At 31.9% G+C, this 19,706-nt stretch overlaps 1 protein-coding gene across 1 annotated transcript; it reads left to right on the forward strand.

Moving 5' to 3' along the window:
• Positions 1-1,785: 1,785 nt before the first annotated feature.
• Positions 1,786-19,517, forward strand: LOC139514192 (carbohydrate sulfotransferase 8-like). The gene is made up of 4 exons (XM_071303000.1): positions 1,786-1,892; positions 3,150-3,335; positions 7,738-7,808; positions 15,964-19,517. Exons 2-4 carry the CDS (start codon positions 3,245-3,247, stop codon positions 17,068-17,070), a joined length of 1,269 nt encoding a protein of 422 aa, XP_071159101.1. The 5' UTR covers positions 1,786-1,892; positions 3,150-3,244; the 3' UTR covers positions 17,071-19,517.
• Positions 19,518-19,706: the final 189 nt, after the last annotated feature.

The following is a 19,706-nucleotide window of genomic DNA, read 5'->3' on the forward strand; positions in this document are numbered from 1 at the left end:
TGTTCAAAGGTTTCAATTGTTTTTTCTGGATTTCTATTAACATTTCATTCTTTATAACTATTTCAGGCATTTTGTAAAATGACTTTCAATTTTTCCAGGCATTTTGTAAAATGCCTAGAAAAATTAGTCATTATGTATAACGACTGAATCTTGCAGGCATATAAGAAAATGCCTCAAATTTTCAGGCATTTTACAAAATGCCTGAATTTAGAAAATACCTGTAACAGATATATATATATATTTCCTCCGGTTTATATGATCCGTTCATCCTATTTTGACTCTTTAAAATTCAAATCTAAAATTGAGGTAAATTATATAGCCTTTCAAATACCGTTTCGATCCCTAACATCACTGAAAAGACATTAATTGTCGAAATCCGGATCTGGTGTATAAATTTTTGCACCTCATGTTTGTGGTATAACATCTTTATCGCTAGTTTATTGTTTTCTGTTTATCATTAAATTAATTTGGAGATCCATTTTGTTACATCTTGTGATCAATTTATTAATTAGTTAAATGCGTTTTGTTAAAATATACTTTTTCCCTTTTTTTGTCTTTTTGCAAAATGTTGTTTGTGCTGTATTTAGACCTATCTACAACGAAATTTGTTTTACATGCACACGTATAAAAATTGCGGTTTTTATCCAATGCAATCATATGTTTGAACGTAGTTTTCAATTTAGACTTGTATATATATATATATAAAATATATTTATAAATATAACTTCTTATATTAAACTGACAATTATTCTAGTGTCACAAAACACATCAAATTTATGAATTTCCAGAATTTCGCAAATCTGGGACAATATATATTGACTATAGTATACCATTGCTAACTCAAACCAATCAAAATACTCTGCAGGATGAACTTAATTTTGATTATCTTGGTTTCTTATAGATGAATGTCACTTACAGAAAGCTTTTTGGGAAGAACTTGTGTTCCCTTATACCCGTGCTTGTATTTCCTGTCATGATTTTTTTGATGGAGGGTTGATGCTCACAAGGAAGCTATTAAACCAAAAGTTCCAAATGGTGAAGTTGAAATCATCCCTTCGTAAATTTTACTGACGACATCACGAGTTGGTTGACCGTTATGGAATAACCGTTTCACATTTGATATCGGATATGTTCCTTACGTCGTAACTACAATCTCCTTCCCTTTCATGAATGTGACCTACCGAAATTGACTATTTACCGGACTTGTTATAACATAAGCAACACGGTGGGTGCCACATGTTGAGCAGGATCTGCTTACCCTTCCGGGGCACCTGAGATGACCCCTAGTTTTTGGAAGGGTTCGTGTTGCTTATTCTTTAGTTTTCTATGCTGTGTCATATGTTCTTTTTTTCTCCTCCTTTTTCTCTTCATTCCATTTTTAGCCAGGCGTTGTCAGTTTATTGTCGATTTATGAGTTTGACTGTCCCTCTGGTATCTTTCGTCCCTCTTTTATACGAATTTATATGTCCATAAAATCCCATGTGTTAATGCGTTTCTAAATTTGTTGTCTTTTGTTTTTCGTAGCAGTTCCGTGTTTCTGTTGTGCTGTTGTTTTCCTCTAATAGTTGAGGTGTTGCTTTTCGGTTTTGGATTGTAGCCTGAATTTCTTTCAGTTAAATCATCGATTTATGACTATTGAACAGCGTAATACTACTGTTGCCTTTATGTAAAATTAAAGACATGTATACCAAGATATCCCTGTGCACATTTGTAAACAGTGGGTTTTAATTAAATGAGGCATTACTTTTGATTGTCATTATGTCACTTGAAAAATCAATAATCATTGTTATTAAAGTTGAGGGTCAAAATATAATATTTCTATACACGTTTTAAACACCTGACAAACATATATTTGGAATTAAAAAATGATTTGTAGTTCCATTTAGATAAAAGTAAGTAAATTATTATTAATATATTTGTAATGTTTTAGCGTGTGTATTATTTTATTAGGTATTGTATGATTATTCCGGCTCGTATTTTTGAAGGTTTGTATCAATGAAATAAAACTTGAAATGCCAATTATTATCGACATTGTATGGAACCATAACCTGTTTTGTTCGAATATGTCTTCATTTCGATGATTACTTCACCTGAATATTTTCTCCGTTAAATGCGCAAACAACAATTGCAAGTTTCTTTGTTCCAGAGATATCAACTATTGCTTGAGGCGAAGCATCTTTAACGATTGAGTAATGTCGTCTTAACGAGTGACCAAATCGTTAAAACGAGTTATGTAAATCGTTATAACGAGTGACCAAGTCTTTAAAACGAGTTATCTAAATCGTTACAACGAGTTGTCTAAGTCCTGATAAGGAGTAAAATATGTGTGATAATGAAATAGTTAAGTCGTTATAGCGAGTTAGCAAAGTTGAGGGGTTTGATTCTCGAAAGCACCATAAGACATGTTCGAATATCCTACGACATGCATATCCTACCCTGGATCATCCTATGATACCTCTAAGACTGTAAATGAAAGGTGTTCTAAAAAAAAGTCCTAGTCAGTGTCGTCATAGGACTATTCTACATGATATATATGCGTTGTATGTAAAACATTCTTTCGCACTCTACATTAAATGGCTATAACTTATGATTATAACAGGAATAATAATAGCTGCTTACAATGATATTAAAGGTAATAAAATACATACAAAGAAGACGAAAATATAAACAAAACATATTCATCGAGAACAATTTCGATTTAATTTATAAATCCTGGTTGAGGTAGTAGTTTTAACATGCTTTATTTTACAACACGAACTATTCACTTTCATCTAGCGATAGATAAACCTTTAATAGACATTTGTCAATTTCTTCGATTTCCGTATCGAATGTTTTATCGCATGTAGTAAATAATGCAGTAAAACTGAAGTGAGATGTACTAACATCAACTAAATGTTCTGTCGCATTTCCTGCTGGAGAAAGGTGAGCAATTGATAATTTTGATTCATCTTTATTCACAATTTGCTAAGAATATTCATTTACTTTCAAGATGGTTGTGGAAACGCCAAATATGATAAAAAGAGTAACAAACAAACCTTAAGTAAATTTATACAAGAAAGAAGAATTCATATTTTTTTCATAACACAAATTAATTAAGCAATTTTGATGGGGCAAAGGAATAGAATAATATTCAATCCTGTTTTTTTTAGGAACGATTGGACGAAAGAGAATGCATATGATTATTTGAGAGGATCTTGATTACAGTTATACTATGTAGTGTTGCGAATGCCCTTCTTTAAGAAAAATGGACGCAGTTGGAAGATATAGAAGAGTCATTGCTTTTGGATTTATAACATATACAGTTTTTGTGATTTATCTGAATTTTCAAACAAAAGGTAAATACTTTACTTTATCATATACTTGTATAAAATAATACTAAAATTTTACAGTTCAATAACATTTGAAAATATCAAAAGGCTATACAAGGATTACTAGGTTTATTAACTAGATTCCTAAGAATTTCAATAGCGGGCTGATAAAGGTACCTTTATTAACTGCTTCCGGAATGTTATCACATGCCTTTCCGTTAATTTCCGTGACGTTTATCACACGCAACTTCGTGCATTTCCGGAAATTGTTTGAAAACGACAACAGAACGCGGAAAACGGCAAGTGATAAGACTTTTCACAAAATGGTTGAGGAGCAAAAATGAATTAAGTTAAATATGTTTTGAAAGACATAAATGAGGTGACAATATTATTGAAAAACATGATAATTGTTGTGAAAAGATAAATAAAATATCAATATCAATACAATAATAATAATATTTAAAGATAAGATTTTTTTTTGGTTGTCTGTAAATATTATCCGAAACTTTAAAGATTATTTTAATAGTTCTTGTTTGTTTTTCTTCTGCTGAAGTATATGATAAAAAGATAATTACATGTCATTTTTCATATCAAACCCTTTATCGGCCCTCGTTCATGATATTAGCCCTCGAGCCTGCGGCTCTTGGGCTGATATCATAACCTTGGGCCGATAAAGGGTATGATATGAAAAATGCCATGTAATAATCTATACTTATTTTGTCATGTTTGTAACTTTTATTTAGATAAAATATGAGCCCTATTTACACTGTTTTGTTAAAATGTAAATCTTCAACTACTGTAAACAATTCAGAATAACAGCCGGATTTCTGAGAGATTCACATTTGGCTTAGTGATATGTTACATTTGGAACACTGACAGTCATTTGCACCAAATTCAAAAGTCTATATTATGGCTAATTCTTCCATGTTCATTTAAAAAGTAAAATCACAAAAATACTGAACTTAGAGGAAAATCAATTCGGAAAGTCCATAATCACATGGCAAAATCAAATAACAAAACGCATCAAAAACGAATGGACAAGAACTGTCATATTCCTGACTTGGTACACGCATTTTCAAATGAAGAAAATGGTGGATTAAACCTGGTTCTATAGTGCTAACCCTCTCACTTTAATGACAGTCTCATCAATTTCCGATATATTTACATTGATGCGTTAAATAAACAGACACAATAAATAAAATAGTCAAAATATGGGTACATCAGTCATCATCGTATAACAATTTTAAAAGGAACAATTTAACAGAACACAAAAACATCTACTATCTACTAACATATTCATTGATTTAAGTGTCTGACGTCAGAAAATTTTATACGTCACATAAATTTGTCGTTCAATGTGCATACAAACAATTTTAAAATTTACATAGGAATGTTAGCATACAGGGTTAAAAAATCAAAAGTATGTAAGAATAAATTTCAGAAATAGACCGAGATTTAAACTAGTCCAAAAGTTATATATAGAATTTATAAGAATCGAAAATTCTCTTATGGTTGGGGCCTGTTATCTAACTCCCACGTGAATAGATATTTTTCGTATCACACCGTACGGAGTGTGATATGAAAAAGTGAAATCAAAATTACGTTAATTTGATTGGCTTATCTCGTAAATTTCCAATATTTTCATTGGCCGTTGATCAGGTCATTATTCACTGGAAAAGGTCATGCCGGGACTACTTTTTTTCTTGACAACTGATTGTTTACTTCCGGTTTTCCCGATTTTCGTCTGCTTTATCGTCTGCATTATCTAATATAAATCTTATCATGGACGAAGAAATAAAGAAAGGAACCCGTGTACGGTTATGTAACGGAGCAAAGGGCATTATAACTGGCACAACTTCCAATTTCAATGTCCCTCTGTATGCGACAGTAAAACTACCGATGGACGTCCGCAAAGCTTCAAATACAATACAGTTATCTCTATTCTAATGCAAAACAAGTTCATAATTAAATTTCAATCACAATTTCAGTGTAAAATCTTCATTAAAGAAAATTCCGTGAAAAGATGTTATCTTCTTTGGTCCCTACACTACGTGACGTCATAGGTATGCTTCCGGTGTCATACATAAACACCGGGCGTTTTCTGGCTTCTGTGCCGCTTCAGAATGTAATAAAATTTGATAAAAAGAAGATTTTAACGCGCAACAAGTGAGTTATTTGTTAATTATTGTAGAAATAACGTGTCAATACACTTGTTACAAATTAGATAACAGGCCCCAACCATAAGAGAAAGATCAGTACGCGTTGCAAAGAAAAACGGCCTTAGCAACACAACTCGCAACAAATAGGCCACGCACATACAACTTTTTGCCATAAGAGAAATATGTTTAACAACTTGTGAGAATTAGATATCGCTTGATATCAACTCTCGTTATTTAATTTCAATAATAATAAACTCGCCATAGGCTCGTTTATTATTATTGAAATTAAATAACTCGAGTTGATATCAATCGATATCTAATTCTCACTCGTTATGAAACCTATAAATAGTTAATTCCACTACGCGATTGAATGATTTTGACGTTTGTGGTTCAACGTATATTGTAATTCATAATAGAAATATATCATAATGACATATAATAGAACAATATCATACGTGTAGGTAATTATCTACTATACTTTATAGTCTATTAATATTTGATATGAAATTATTGTCATTCTATATATGACATGTTCTTGGATTTGTTTTAACTCCTACTATTCAGTAAACAGTGCCTGCTCCTGTTCACCACGCCGAGATGGAAGTTAGATTTTGAGTGAGAAAAGATTTTAAAACACGAATTTATATCTAAAAAAACTGCTTGTTGGAAGGACAACTGATTACAATATAAACAAATGTCAATTGATTTTTCAAATATATTGTTTCGAATCTTCTATTCTAACCTGACAGCTCATAAAAACTTTGATATTGTGATACTGCCTGACCCTAACTAAAAACAAACTCAATTTCATAAGTTAAAATTACACTTTTCTGTTCAACAAAGCACGGTTTTTCCAAAGATCGAAGTTTGGATGAGTTGTAGGTTGTATCTTGATAATGACAGAAATTATTTCTTGCTTTTAGAAAAAACAACCAATATTCTAATAATTTCATATATTTCATAGGTACCAGGATTATAATTTAGTACGTCAGACGCGCGTTTCGTCTACATAAGACTCATCAGTGACTCTCATATCAAAATATTTATAAAGCCAAAGAAGTACAAAATTGATAGCATTGAGGATCCAATATTCCAAAAAAGTTGTGCCAAATACGGCTAAGATAATCTATGCCTGGGATAAGAAAATCCTTAGTTTTTCGAAAAATTCAAAGTTTTGTTTACAGGAAATTTATAAAATGAGCTGATTATTGATATTCATGTAAACACCGAAATGTTGACTGTCAACACCGAAATGTTGACTACTGGGCTGGTGATACCCTCGGGGACGAAACGTCCACCAGCAGTGGCATCGACCTCCTGGTGTAAATAGTTATCGAAGATACCAGGATCATGCCTTGAATTGATAATGGCAAATTTTATCTGTTATTCAACTTAACAGGTAGAAAATAAATAATTTATTTTAAATGTAAACGTTCACGCTTAAGATTTAGCCCAACTGTCTTGTTATATTTCACATGACCATAAAAGAGGGAGGTTTGGCATGCAACAAAACCAGGTTCAACCCACAATTTTTTCCTTTAAAAGTGTCCTGTACCAAGTCAGGAATATGACCATTGTTATATTATAGTTCGTTTCTGTGTGTGTTACATTTTAACGTTGTGTTTCCGTTGTGTTTTTTGTTTTCTCTTATCTTTGAGTGTGAATACACATTACTATAAGACGTGTCACGGTACTTATCTATCCCAAATTCATGTATTTGGTTTTGATGTTATATTTGTTATTCTCGTAGGATTTTGTCGAATGCTTAGTCTGTTTCTGTGTGTGTTACATTTTAATGTTGTGTCGTTATTCTCTTATATGCGTTTCCCTCAGTTTTAGTTTGTTACCCCGATTTTGTTTTTTGTCCATGGATTTATGAGTTTTGAACAGCGTTATACTACTGTTGCCTTTATTTTGCGCCCAGATGGGGATATCTGAAAATTATCTATTCGTCTTACAAATTAAAATTAATTTCACATCTCACATAATAGTTGCAATTAGTCATTTAGTATTTTTGTTTTTAGATACATACATTTGTGATAGACCAAGTTATAAGATATATGAAAATCTATTTGAAGATGTCCAAATATTAATGTATATCGTAAAGTTTTCTGTAAAATTTCAAAACCTTGAATGATAGATACGAAAACAAATGCCTCTTCATTGATATATTGCAATTACTTGCAATTGAAAGCACAGATTAATTCCGGTTGTTTACCATAAAATATGAATGTTTATATCTACTTTGCATTTTCACTTCATCGTTTCAGAAACAAGTGTTGAATGGCTTCTGAAAAAACACCGACCCAGTTTAAACCATTCACAACACAATGAAGTGTTGGTAAGTTCGAACAATTTTTCATCTGGAAACTTTGTGTATACTTTTCTAAACTTGACCAATAAACCAATAAGTTGTAGAATGAACAATTGTCATCACTTAATTAAGTAAGAGAACACCATTCATATAGCGGAACATGAAGTGAAAAGATAATGCTAGCTTCTTTTAATTTTTCATAAGACGCGAATGTATGAAGTCTTCCTCACATGAATAAAGGATAAGTCGACGAGGAGCACAGCTGTCGACTGATTGTTGAAAACATGTTCTTCAAATACGTAACACATATGTTGTTAATATAGATGTTTTTTAACATGAGATTGTTTTTGTTTTACAATGTATGATTTGTCCCTTCCTAAGACAATGTTTCTTTTTTTACGCTTATCATTCTTTTTCATGAAACAATGTAAGACATTTTGTCAATTTGTCTTTATGTTTGGAATTGGAATACGACGAATGCCACATGTGGAGCAGGATCTGCTTACCCTTCCGGAGCACCTGAGACCACCTCCAGTTTTTGGTGGGGTTCGTGTTGCTAAGTCGTTATTTTTTAATGTTTTGTCTTGTATACTTTTATTTGTCTGTTTGTCTTTTCCATTTTTACCCATAGCGTTTTCAGTTTATTTTCGATTTATGAGTTTGATTGTCCCTCTGGTAGGTTCTGCCCCTCTTTTCAAGTAATTCATTCGAAAAATGTTTTGTTTTTCTGGTGGGGTTTGTGTTGCTCAGTCTTTAGTTTCGTATGTTGTGTTGACTTTTGTATGCTGTTGCTGGTCTTTTAGATTTTTTTCTTTTTTCTTCAATTGCGTTGTTAGTTTATATTCGACTTCTAAGTTGTAATGTCCTTGATTATCTTTGCCTCTCTTGTATAAAGGTTAAAACTAACTCATGAAATTCCTTCACCATAGCCATATTGAAGTGCAACTGGAACGCAGAAAATTCAGTACGTATGCACCAATTTTTTGTTCTAATCTAAGATTCCCCGGAGGGTTTTAAAAAGATATCAGTCAATGAACAATTTAATAATTGATTGCTTGATTAAATAAAGAAAAAGAAACGCTCACGATTATTCTAAAGAATACTACCACACGAAAAAAGTACCTATAAAATGAATGTCTTAAAGTGTGGTAATTTTTAACGTTACTAAATAAACTCATCATAGATACCAGGACTAAAATTTTACACTTACGCCAGACGCGCGTTTCGTCTACAAAAGACTCATCAGTGACGCTCGAATAAAAAAAGTTTAAAGGGAAACTTCGCAAAAAAATCAAAAATTGATATTATGTTCATTCTGTATAAAAATGCTCAAATTCATAGATATTAAAGTTTTATATCGCTAGATAAGCGATCACCATCGATTTTAAATTTAGAGTATTAATTCTCTGCGTTCCGCCATTTTGTCCTTCTTTCCCGATTAATGATACGATATGTCTATAAACCACAAAGAAACAAAACTACAGTAATCGATGTAGTCGTAATTGCGTGTCGATATCTTGTCAATCGTACGGTTGTTTTATCCGACTAACTAACCATGGTCTGTTGTTTTTAAACTTGATATTGGAATTAGGTGAAAAGTCAAAGTTGAAATCATAAATAAGTGTTCCGTGAAAATTGTTTTCGAAAATCTAATTTGTTCATAATTCTTTAAAGTAATAAACCGTTTTCAAATAAATTTTTATCTTCCCTCTTCTGATCACCAGCATGGCTAAAGGTATTACTTCCAAAGGTATTGTGAGGGGTGTGAGGTGACACGTCCAGGTATTCAAGCGATTTCCTGTCGGGCTTGCAAGTTCACGCATCGTTTCACTTCTGCAGGTATTGATCAGTGTACACGGCTGATAACATTTAACTTTCCATTTTGAACTATCAGATGTATAATATACAACTCAGAGGCGGATCCAGGGGGTGGTCATCCGGTGCCGGTGACCACCCCCTGGGTTTGCAAAAATGGTGCACCATGTACCAAAAAATGGTGCACCTTGAACATTTTGAAAAATAAATTCGTCGATCAAATCAATTTGTCTTCACCAATTTGTCATCACCAGTCTACTTACCTTAAGGCTAACTACATGTACCTTGACAGGTATGTTTATACAATTAACATGTAATCAACATTCGCTAATTACTTGGTCGATTTCTTATATGTTAAGGTGTAAAAATGAAGAGACAATCAGTCCTCAATCTTAGATGTTTTTAGCAGGTAATTTATACTTTTTTTACATTACGTTTATCTGAATTTTTAAAGTTTGTATCATAACTTTTCTCGACCAATAATATTTTTTTACTGTGATGCCAAAATTCAAAAATAATTTTAAATTAAAGTTTTAAAGTCACATAAATATTCTATATTGAATGAATACCCCCGTTCCATCATCTGTTTGTCTAAAAGTTTCGTTCATTCCAATTTTTTAGTAACTTATACCCTCGTTCCTTCAGGAAACGCCACAAATCAGCCCCCTCTGAAGTACCAACGACTTGTAATGGACCTAGCATTGATACGAATAAAAGTGATCAGATTAAAGAAACAACCCCCGACTTACATATAAGTACAAACGACATTGGTTTTGTAAAACAATCAACACGTAAATCAACAAACGAAGAGAAATTTAATTTGATAAGAAATCATTTCCAACCTGGAATAAACTATAACTTTCCTATAAAAAAATATGCAGGAAAGAACAGACTGTTTCACCTGAATTGACTAAATCGCTATGATGGGCTAGTGTACTCACCTTCACAAGAAGGAGCTTACTGCATATACTGTGCTCTGTTTGGGGTTGATAGTTTGGGAACATTATCATGCAAACCACTAACAGATATGGCACATGCAAGTACAAGACTTAACGATCATTTCGGCCGTGATGAGAAATCATGTAAAAAAAGTCATACTGAAGCTAGAGCAAAAGCTCAACTTTTTCTTGACAACATTGACCAAAGTACTACTGATATTCAAACATTTATTGATAAAGCAATGAATGAACGTATAAAAGCAAACAGAGCTGTTTTGAAATCAATATGCAAGTGTGTTTTGCTTTGTGGCAAACATATTAATCTTAAATTCCTATAAGGGGCCATAAAAAAATTAAATTTTAATTTAAGATTTCAAAAGGTGACCAGCCCCTAATAAATTCCTGGATCCGCCCCTGCAACTCTGTCTTACTTGTCATTACCAAACTCATACGCTTGTTTATAAATAACATTTCTGGTGTAAAGAATATTATTCATAAAAATATAAATAATACCCAAAAAATAAGATTTGATGAAATTAAAATCTATTTAAATATTTTTTCCAAGGGTGAATTTGGGAAAATGTAATATATACTCATTGTCAAAAGTGAAGGACAGATTGGAACATACCAGAAATATTGATTTAAACATATGTACGCACTTGCCGACGATTCGTTTATACGACTGGATAGAAAGTTACGGAACTATAGCGCAATTTAAAATATATACATGTATACATTGAACATAAGAAAAAAACATATATTTTGAATAAATAGGGGTAAAAGTGTTGTAAATAGACTAGTCCACGTATGCCAACAGTATGTAATCATCGAATGTCGATAGACTATTGTATACCAGAAGAAGAAGAAGAGAACCAATTTGATTTAAATACAGGTCGATGTATAACTTTTGCTTTGGTACATTGAAGTTGTGGACATAGTAAAATCACAGATTTATATTTCAATAAGATTGTTCTCGAACAAAGGAAGGAATTCGTCATCACAATTGTTATATATGCCACTGGACGAACACTAATTATCCCGAAGGGATGTGAATATTTTGCTGGGAAACTTTTGAGTATCAAAGTTTCAAATTAATTTCGGGATTTATTTTTTTTCTTGGTATTCAATAACAGAAAAAAGAATAAATTACTTGTCCGCTAAATAGGGGTATTCTTGTCAGATGAAAGATTTTTAGTTATATTTAAAAAAAAATAGGGAAATATGACATTAAATTGGTTCTGTCTTTTTTTTAAACATCGTTAAAAAGATGTGTGTCTAAGGTGAACGCCACAAGAACCCTGTAATACTAGTACGAGAGTATAGCATGTAAACATTCCTTCTCAATAATATGGTTGTATTGGAAATCTTTTCATACAGATTGACAACTCATTGTCCGATATGCATGTAATATTTGCCACATGACGCCCATAGTTCTTTCTACCATCATCATCTTATTCTTTGATATTGCTGTCAACATCGATGGTTCACACCCAAACAAAATGGGAGTAATGGACCTTCAGAGCTTCTCCGTGTTATACACTTGTGAAATATATAGACGAAATTTCTGTATTGAAATGAATATACATCTCACAAACAGGATTTTCAAATAACGATTTTGAGTGATCACCTTACAAACCAATATAAACGTATGGCAAGATATAACCATGAAGGAATTTAGTTTTTGTCAGACACAAGAACTCATCACTATCAAAACCGTATACGTATATATGCATACAATTTCAACTATCAAGAACAAGCGGTCGATGTCGATAGTCCGTTTTCTAACTGTTCGAGTTAGACATGTCACTTGTTCATTCTTGAAAGCCTTCATATTCCCCGTCTAACGATGGGAACTGTTTCTGATTGTGTTGACTATAAATGCTTGTATGGTAATTCTGTTGTTTATCTGTACAAGCGGTTGCATTTCCTCTCCTTTCCCAACAAACAAACGAACGAAACGCTACTAGTCTGCTTTCTCTGGAGCTCATCCTCAATGGCTCTTATACGTCAGGAAACTTACATGTATAGTAATAATGATTGTTTCAAGAACAACGATGTATGGATGAACTATTCTAAATTCGTCAATATCAGTTATGCATGACTAAAATATAACTTTTATTACAACTACTGTATTACTTATTTGGATTAATGACGGCTATCATGTTCAACATTGCACAACTATTATCATAGAATTAAAAAAAAAAATCCTCAAAAATCCTTAAAAAAAATAATGCCTTAGCTTAGATAATTGGTATTTTTTCACAAAAAGTTCGTGTAAATGATTGTCAAATGAATTTAATTATGTAAGAATAAAATGTTAAAAAGAAACTAAAAAAAAACTATGTATGTTGTATTTTTTTGTCAATTAAAAACTTTAAAATTGCAATAGTTTCATTAGCATTTAAACACAGCCAGATTTGAATAAAAGTTAAGAAATTCCGGTAAAGTCAATGATATCAAACAGATGTACAATGGTATATCAAATTGGGTAATATTGCATTTAGTTTTTATTAAAGATTAAAACTACTATTTTTTACTTCATATTTGAATCTTTACGCCAATTGCCGCTAAGAAAGTAATCAAAAATTGTTTCCTTTTATTTTTATACATTTTCGGATTTACGAATCTGAATTTTATTTTCAATTAATTTACACAATTTAATTATTGAATCTTTATTCTCATCGTGTATTAAATCTTAGTGTATTAACATCGTGACATCATACTCTTTCTAATCCTTTCTGTATATCCTTTCCAAATAACAACATTTATACCTGTGTACGCTTGAACTCACACCTGCGGCTAAATAGCTACAAGGTAAACGAATTGACCTCAAGCCGAGAAATATACAGTGACCTTTACAAAATAATATACACACTCTGCTCACACATTAGTTGCATTGAAATGATTATCAAAACAATAACGGTAAATAGACAAGTAAATAGTAAAAATGTTCAATAAATATTTTATGAATAAAATCTCAACAATAATTAATTAAATTTATTCAAAAACATTTACTAGAGACAGAGACATATAATTTTATAGGAGTTTAATTCAATGAATACAAAACGGTATATGCATATTCATTTTCGTTCATTATTATATTGTGGTTAATAACTACGACCATTCGTCAGCTGTGCGCTTTTAATTACGTATATTGTCGATAAGCTATAAGAGTTAAACAGATTTTATTTTTTCCCAGAATTCAATAAATCGGGCTAATACGTCACGACCCACTCGAGAATTCAACCAAAAAAGTTACAAATACTTGATTTTCTCCGTTATTAGAAGGAATATAAATTTAAAACTTTGCAAATGTGTTTTTTTATGTTAAGATGAACATAATTAGATGATAAGTAAAAAATCGCGGAATTTCCCTTAAAATAAAGTGTGAAGTTGAAGAGCATTGAGGACCAACAATTCCTAAACGTTTTGCCAAATACAGCTAAGGTAATCTATTCCTGAGGTAGAAAAGCCTAAGTATTTCAAATATTCAAAGTTTTGTTAACAGTTAATTTATTATTATGAACATATCAATGATAACTCAAGTCAACACAGAAGTGCTGACTATTGGGCTGGTGATACCCTCGGGGAAATAAATCTCCACTAGCAGTGGCATCGACCCAGTGGTTGTAAATATACCCATCATAGATACCAGGACTAAAATTTTACACTTACGCCAGACGCGCGTTTCGTCTATAAAAGACTCATCAGTGACGCCCGAATCAAAAAATGTTTAAATAAAGTACGAAGTTGAAGAGCAACGAGGATCAAAAATTCCTAAACGTTTGCCAAATACAGCTAAGGTAATATATACATGAGGTAGAAAAGCCTTAGTATTTTAAAAATAAATAAAGAAAAGAGCGAGGTTAAAATGATTCTTTTAACGCTCTTAAAAGATTCTTATCACAGTCTTTGTGCTCTCGCAAACCACAACTTACGAATAATTTAAGAGTCATTTATATTTACTAGCCCTTGACATGTCAAACATAATAAAACTAAGTGAATCGTAGTCATGTATTCAATGGACTTCTATTTGATCCATGTATTTACTTTTCCTTTGATGATTGTCTGTGCTAGTCATTCATTGATCGTTTTCTTATAATTATTTAAAATCATAAAAATTCTTATACTTCGTCTCCCCAAATTTGCTTAAGCACACTACTGGTCGTATAAACAAAGCACGTAGTATAATTAAACGTAAATCAATTTTTACTTACTGATTGACAGTACTATACTGAAATACTGAATAATCAGATTTATGAAGCTTAATACTTTTTTTTCGAGTGTAAGATCAATATACCAAAACGATGGTCCTTATATGCTGTTATAAAGTTTTCCGAACGAATTTAACTTAAAATTGAGTATTGAAATAAGGGAATATGTCCAAAAAACAACAACCCGACCAAAGAGCAGAAAACATTCGAAGGCCATCAATGGGTCTTTAACGCAGCCCGAAAATTCCGCACCCGGAGTAAGGCCACAGCTGTTTTTTTAAAGAAAATGTGTGCAAGTTCATTTAAAATGAATGTCATACTAAACTCCAAAACATATAAATGAACTAAATAAAAAAAAAACATGCAAGATTAACAAAGGCCAAAGGCTCCTGACTTGGGAGAATCAACTTGTTCATAAATCATTGACATTTAGTATATTGAAGTGATAGAGAGTAAAAAGTTTCGCTATTTGCACCCATCGAGGACCTTATTATTCCATTTTGACCGAATCAAAAACAAAGTCAAACAGGGTCCCCTAGTCTCATCAAACTGTTTGTGATTGTCAAATTATAAAATAAACCAGTAAAATGATATTTGTACCCTTTACATATCAGTTCTGGAACTACTAGCTTACATAATGTAGATTGTTATCTGATTTCGTCTTATGTACTGTTTACCATTGTTTGAGTTTTGGCCTTTTTAATTTTTAGCCTTGTCGTTGGGAGTTTACTTTCGACTTTTACTTTTCGAGTTTGAATGTCTGTTTGTTGTCTTGCGTCTTTTATCTACGAAGAGTTGAACTGTTTGTAATACTAATGATTTTTTTTATGTATTTCATAATCACCAATCTATTTCGGCCCTGTGTACAAATCCACTGTCATCATTCTAAAGATTTTATTATACATATGATAATTGGGAAGATGAGTTGAAATTTAAAAAAAAAAGAATTCCATCAAGTAAAAAAAGGGAAAAAATTAAGTAGTCAATGTAAATCATACAATAGACACAACACAATAGAATAAAGCAACACTACTTGCTTCATTGTAGATAGCCTTGCTTGAATGTAGCTTTTAAGTTTTTATCGGTTGTAATCTTCACAGTTTTTAATAGTTTACTAACTGTACTGAAACTCCCACAGATAGCTTGTGTAAATTGAGATATGTTTTTGATAAGTTAATTTATTTACAACTCATACAATTTAAACCTTTTTGACAGAATTTTACAACCATGACGAAGGAAAATGAGATATCTCAAGGAAACGGAGTAACAGAACGCTGTTCAAAAATCAACTATTCTTATGACCAGAAGATACCTGATAACATGTTTAGAAACAGTCTTCTACCACTAAAAAAGTACAATGTTACGTTTTGTAGAGTACCAAAAGGGGCATCAACATTTTGGACACGACTATTGGTGTGTTTAGAAAGAGATCTATGGAAACCACCTTTTGTGTTTAAACCAAATGATGGCAGTGTTAAATTGAAAAATGACTTTAGTAAGTTTTCTGTGCGAAAGGCATATAAATTTTTGAAGAATACAAAAAATCTTATGTTTAGTAGAAATCCCTTTGCAAGAGTATTTTCGTTCTACGTAGATAAACTATTTTCTCCAAATCCATTTTATTGGAATGATCTTGGTATTGGAATAACTAAACGAAGCCGAGGATTCGCAACATGTGGACATGACGTGACATTTAATGAGTTTGTTGATTATATTATCAATACTCCATCCAGAATGAGAGACTACCATATTATACCAACCAATGACATTTGCCGTCCGTGTAAAATTCATTACAGTTTTATTGGCAAAATGGAAAATTTTGAAAACGATGTTTCTAGAATACTTAAAGAAATAGGTGCGGAATCATATCCTTATTTTGCAGAAAATTTTAAGAAAGAATATACATCGGACGCTATTTATGATATTGTACAAGCTTATTTTGCAAATCGAAGGGATTCAGATAAATGTATACACCGCCATACTGGAATAAAACGTGTTTGGCTGAAGTTACAAATAAGAGGAATAATTTCACGAACAATCCCAGTTCCTTTCACATCAAAAGAATCATTGAGCCTGTCTTTTCCGAAATTACTCAAGAGTATTATCAAAGCACGTGATATATCTGAAAACGAAGACATGAAAGCTCAAAAGACAATGTTTATTACACAGGCATACTCCAATATACCGTTGGATACCATGTTTAAGCTCCAATCAGTATATAAAAAGGATTTACAAATATTCAACTATGATCTCTTTCCTGAACATTTGTTTGGAACAAGACAAAGAGGAAACAGTACAATAGATATATTTTGTTTAAAATAAGAAACTTAAAAAAAAAACGCAATTGATATTACAATCGATAAGTCTTCTTCTATGGAAATAATTTAAGGCGAAGTGTCTGAAATCTGAATAAAAATAGACATGCATAGGTTTTACAAACTTATACCAAAAAATTGCAAAAAAACATGGGGATAACATATCTTGTTTTTGACATACCAGTCGTTGAAATTAAAATTTTGATAGTCCTTAAATACAAATTATTTATATGGGAAAATCCTAAAATCTTTAACTTTTCACTTGATACTAAAACGTCATAAAAATGTGGAATAAAAACTAATTTCATTCCACTTTCAGATATATTGAAGATGTCTTGTCACTTACATTTCAGTGAGTGTTTGTATCGGATATATCACATTGAATTTAAAAATAAGGATACTACCGCACACAATGATGACTTGGTACCCTTTGTTAACTATTATTCGTGTGTTTCTCTGTTCTATATCTTCTATTTATTTGTGTTGTAGTCCTCTCACGTTGTCATTTAACATTGCAATAATAGCGGGAGGTTTGGCATGCCACAAAACCAGGTTCAACCAACCATTTTTTTCTTAAAATGTCCTGTACCAAGTCAGGATTATTGCCATCGTTATATTATAGTTCATTTCTGTGTGTGTTACAGTTTAATGTTGTGTTTTTGTTGTGTCGTAGTTCTCCTCTTATACTTGATGTGTTTCCCTCAGTTTTAGTTTGTAACCCGGATTTGTTTTTTTTTCTCAATCGATTTATGAATTTCGAACAGCGGTATACTGTTGTTGCCTTTATTTGTAAAATTACCGCACACCGTTAAAAAGAAACGTTCCTAGAACGTTAACCTGTAACGTTTCATTTTAGCGTACTCACAACGTTCTTGTAACGTTATGGTCCGCAATAACCTAACAGGAACCAATCCACAACGTTCATTGAACATTATGTGTTTAGTGGGACACAGGACATGTATTTGCCGTCAAATATCTTTATAAGTGCGAAAGCAGGACTTCTTTTTTTAAATTGGTGTAATTCATTAAACTAAAGAAATACATACTAACTTAGCGATTCTAAAACAATTTGGACGATTTTGGGCTATGAAATAATAAAATTTAAAATCAAAAGGTGGCGTATGCCTTCTACGCATCCTGAATCCACCACAATCTATCGGTACCCGAATAGGCATCTGATAATATTTGAAAGTAGATGAACTAATTGTGTCGTAGACCTTTCTGGTGCATTTTTACTTTGTTGATTCACATGGCGGATAAAGCTCGAATAGTTTCGTTTGGTGTTCATTCTTCACCCAAGTTTGTTTTACTTTTTATGTGTAGACTCATTGGTTAAAAATTGTTTCCTTTATTTCTGGATGCATCTATTAATTACAATATTAAACGGTCAAAAATATATGAACTGTTGTTCCTAGACGTGCAAAAACATCATTCATCATTTTGTTCCTCAATTGGCAATATTATGTACATCATGGCAAAACTATATATTGTAAAATTAAACTCGAATCTTCTTGCATGAAAACCTTAGAAATTTAAAAGTTAAAACTTTAAGTAGATACTATGATAATGTAATTCCTGTTGATTATCCCGAGTTAATAAAATATGATAATTTTATTTATACATAAAACCCCTAATAAGACTGTTGTTAACATACAAAAAGAAGATGTGGTATGATTGCTAATGGAAATCCATTTTATTAGCCTAATAATACCTAATAATCAAAGGTATCAGGCTTATCATCTAATACCAAAAACGTGCGTTTCGTCTACATAAGACTCACCAGAGACGATCAGATTGAAATAGTTAGAAAACCAAACAGTAAAAAAGTGAAAAGCATTGATGACCCAACATTCCAAAAAGTTGTGCTAAATACGGCTACGATTATCTATGTCTTGGATAATAAAATCCTTAATATTTCGAATAATGCATTTTTTTTGCAAAATTAATAAAAAGGACCATATAATTGATATTCATGTCAACACCGAAGTGCTGACTACTGGGCTGGTGATACCTGCGGGCACCAAACGTCCACCAGCAGTGTCATCGACCTAGGGGTGTAAATGGTTATTAAAGGTACCAGGCTTATAGTTTGATACGCGCGCTTCGTCTAGGATTCATCAGTGACGAAATGAATGTTTTTATTGTATTAGTTGTTTCATGTTTTTGAAAGTTTTTATTAATACTTCCAATTGGAATTAAATTTCATGATGAGACTGCAGTAAACCTGATGGAACGATTGTTTCTGGATCCCCCCTTTAAACGGCATTTGTCATATTTGGATATGTGTTTTGATATGTTACACATATATGTAAAGTTAGACTTATTTCTATTTGTATCCATCTAATGAGTTAAGCCTTCTTAAACTAATTTTCATAGTTTATTCTTATGTTGTATTGTTACGCCATTGTCCCAGGTTAGGACTTATGGAAATAAAAATAATGTGCAGTCAAAACAGCAAGTTGTTATTTTGTATTTATCAATTTCCCTCAGCCAAACTGTCCACATTGTGTTATAATCTTAATCACTATAACAACAAACACGTAAGTAAACTTAGAACAACATAATGGCATATAGACAAAGAACATTAGAGAACTTGAAAGGCAGGTCAACAAAATAAATGACCATAGCACAATAACACAATGA

This window comes from Mytilus edulis, chromosome 3 (assembly GCF_963676685.1).
Source record: "Mytilus edulis chromosome 3, xbMytEdul2.2, whole genome shotgun sequence".
In the NCBI taxonomy this organism is placed as follows: domain Eukaryota; kingdom Metazoa; phylum Mollusca; class Bivalvia; order Mytilida; family Mytilidae; genus Mytilus; species Mytilus edulis.

What these genes read in the sequence shown, in the direction of transcription:
- LOC139514192 (XM_071303000.1), top strand. Translation starts at nt 3,245, where the DNA reads ATGGACGCAGTTGGAAGATATAGAAGAGTCATTGCTTTTGGATTTATA. An exon ending in TCTGAATTTTCAAACAAAAG is followed by an intron (nt 3,336 to 7,737) that starts GTAAATACTTTA and finishes TCATCGTTTCAG; the next exon opens with AAACAAGTGTTGAATGGCTT. An exon ending in CACAACACAATGAAGTGTTG is followed by an intron (nt 7,809 to 15,963) that starts GTAAGTTCGAAC and finishes CCTTTTTGACAG; the next exon opens with AATTTTACAACCATGACGAA.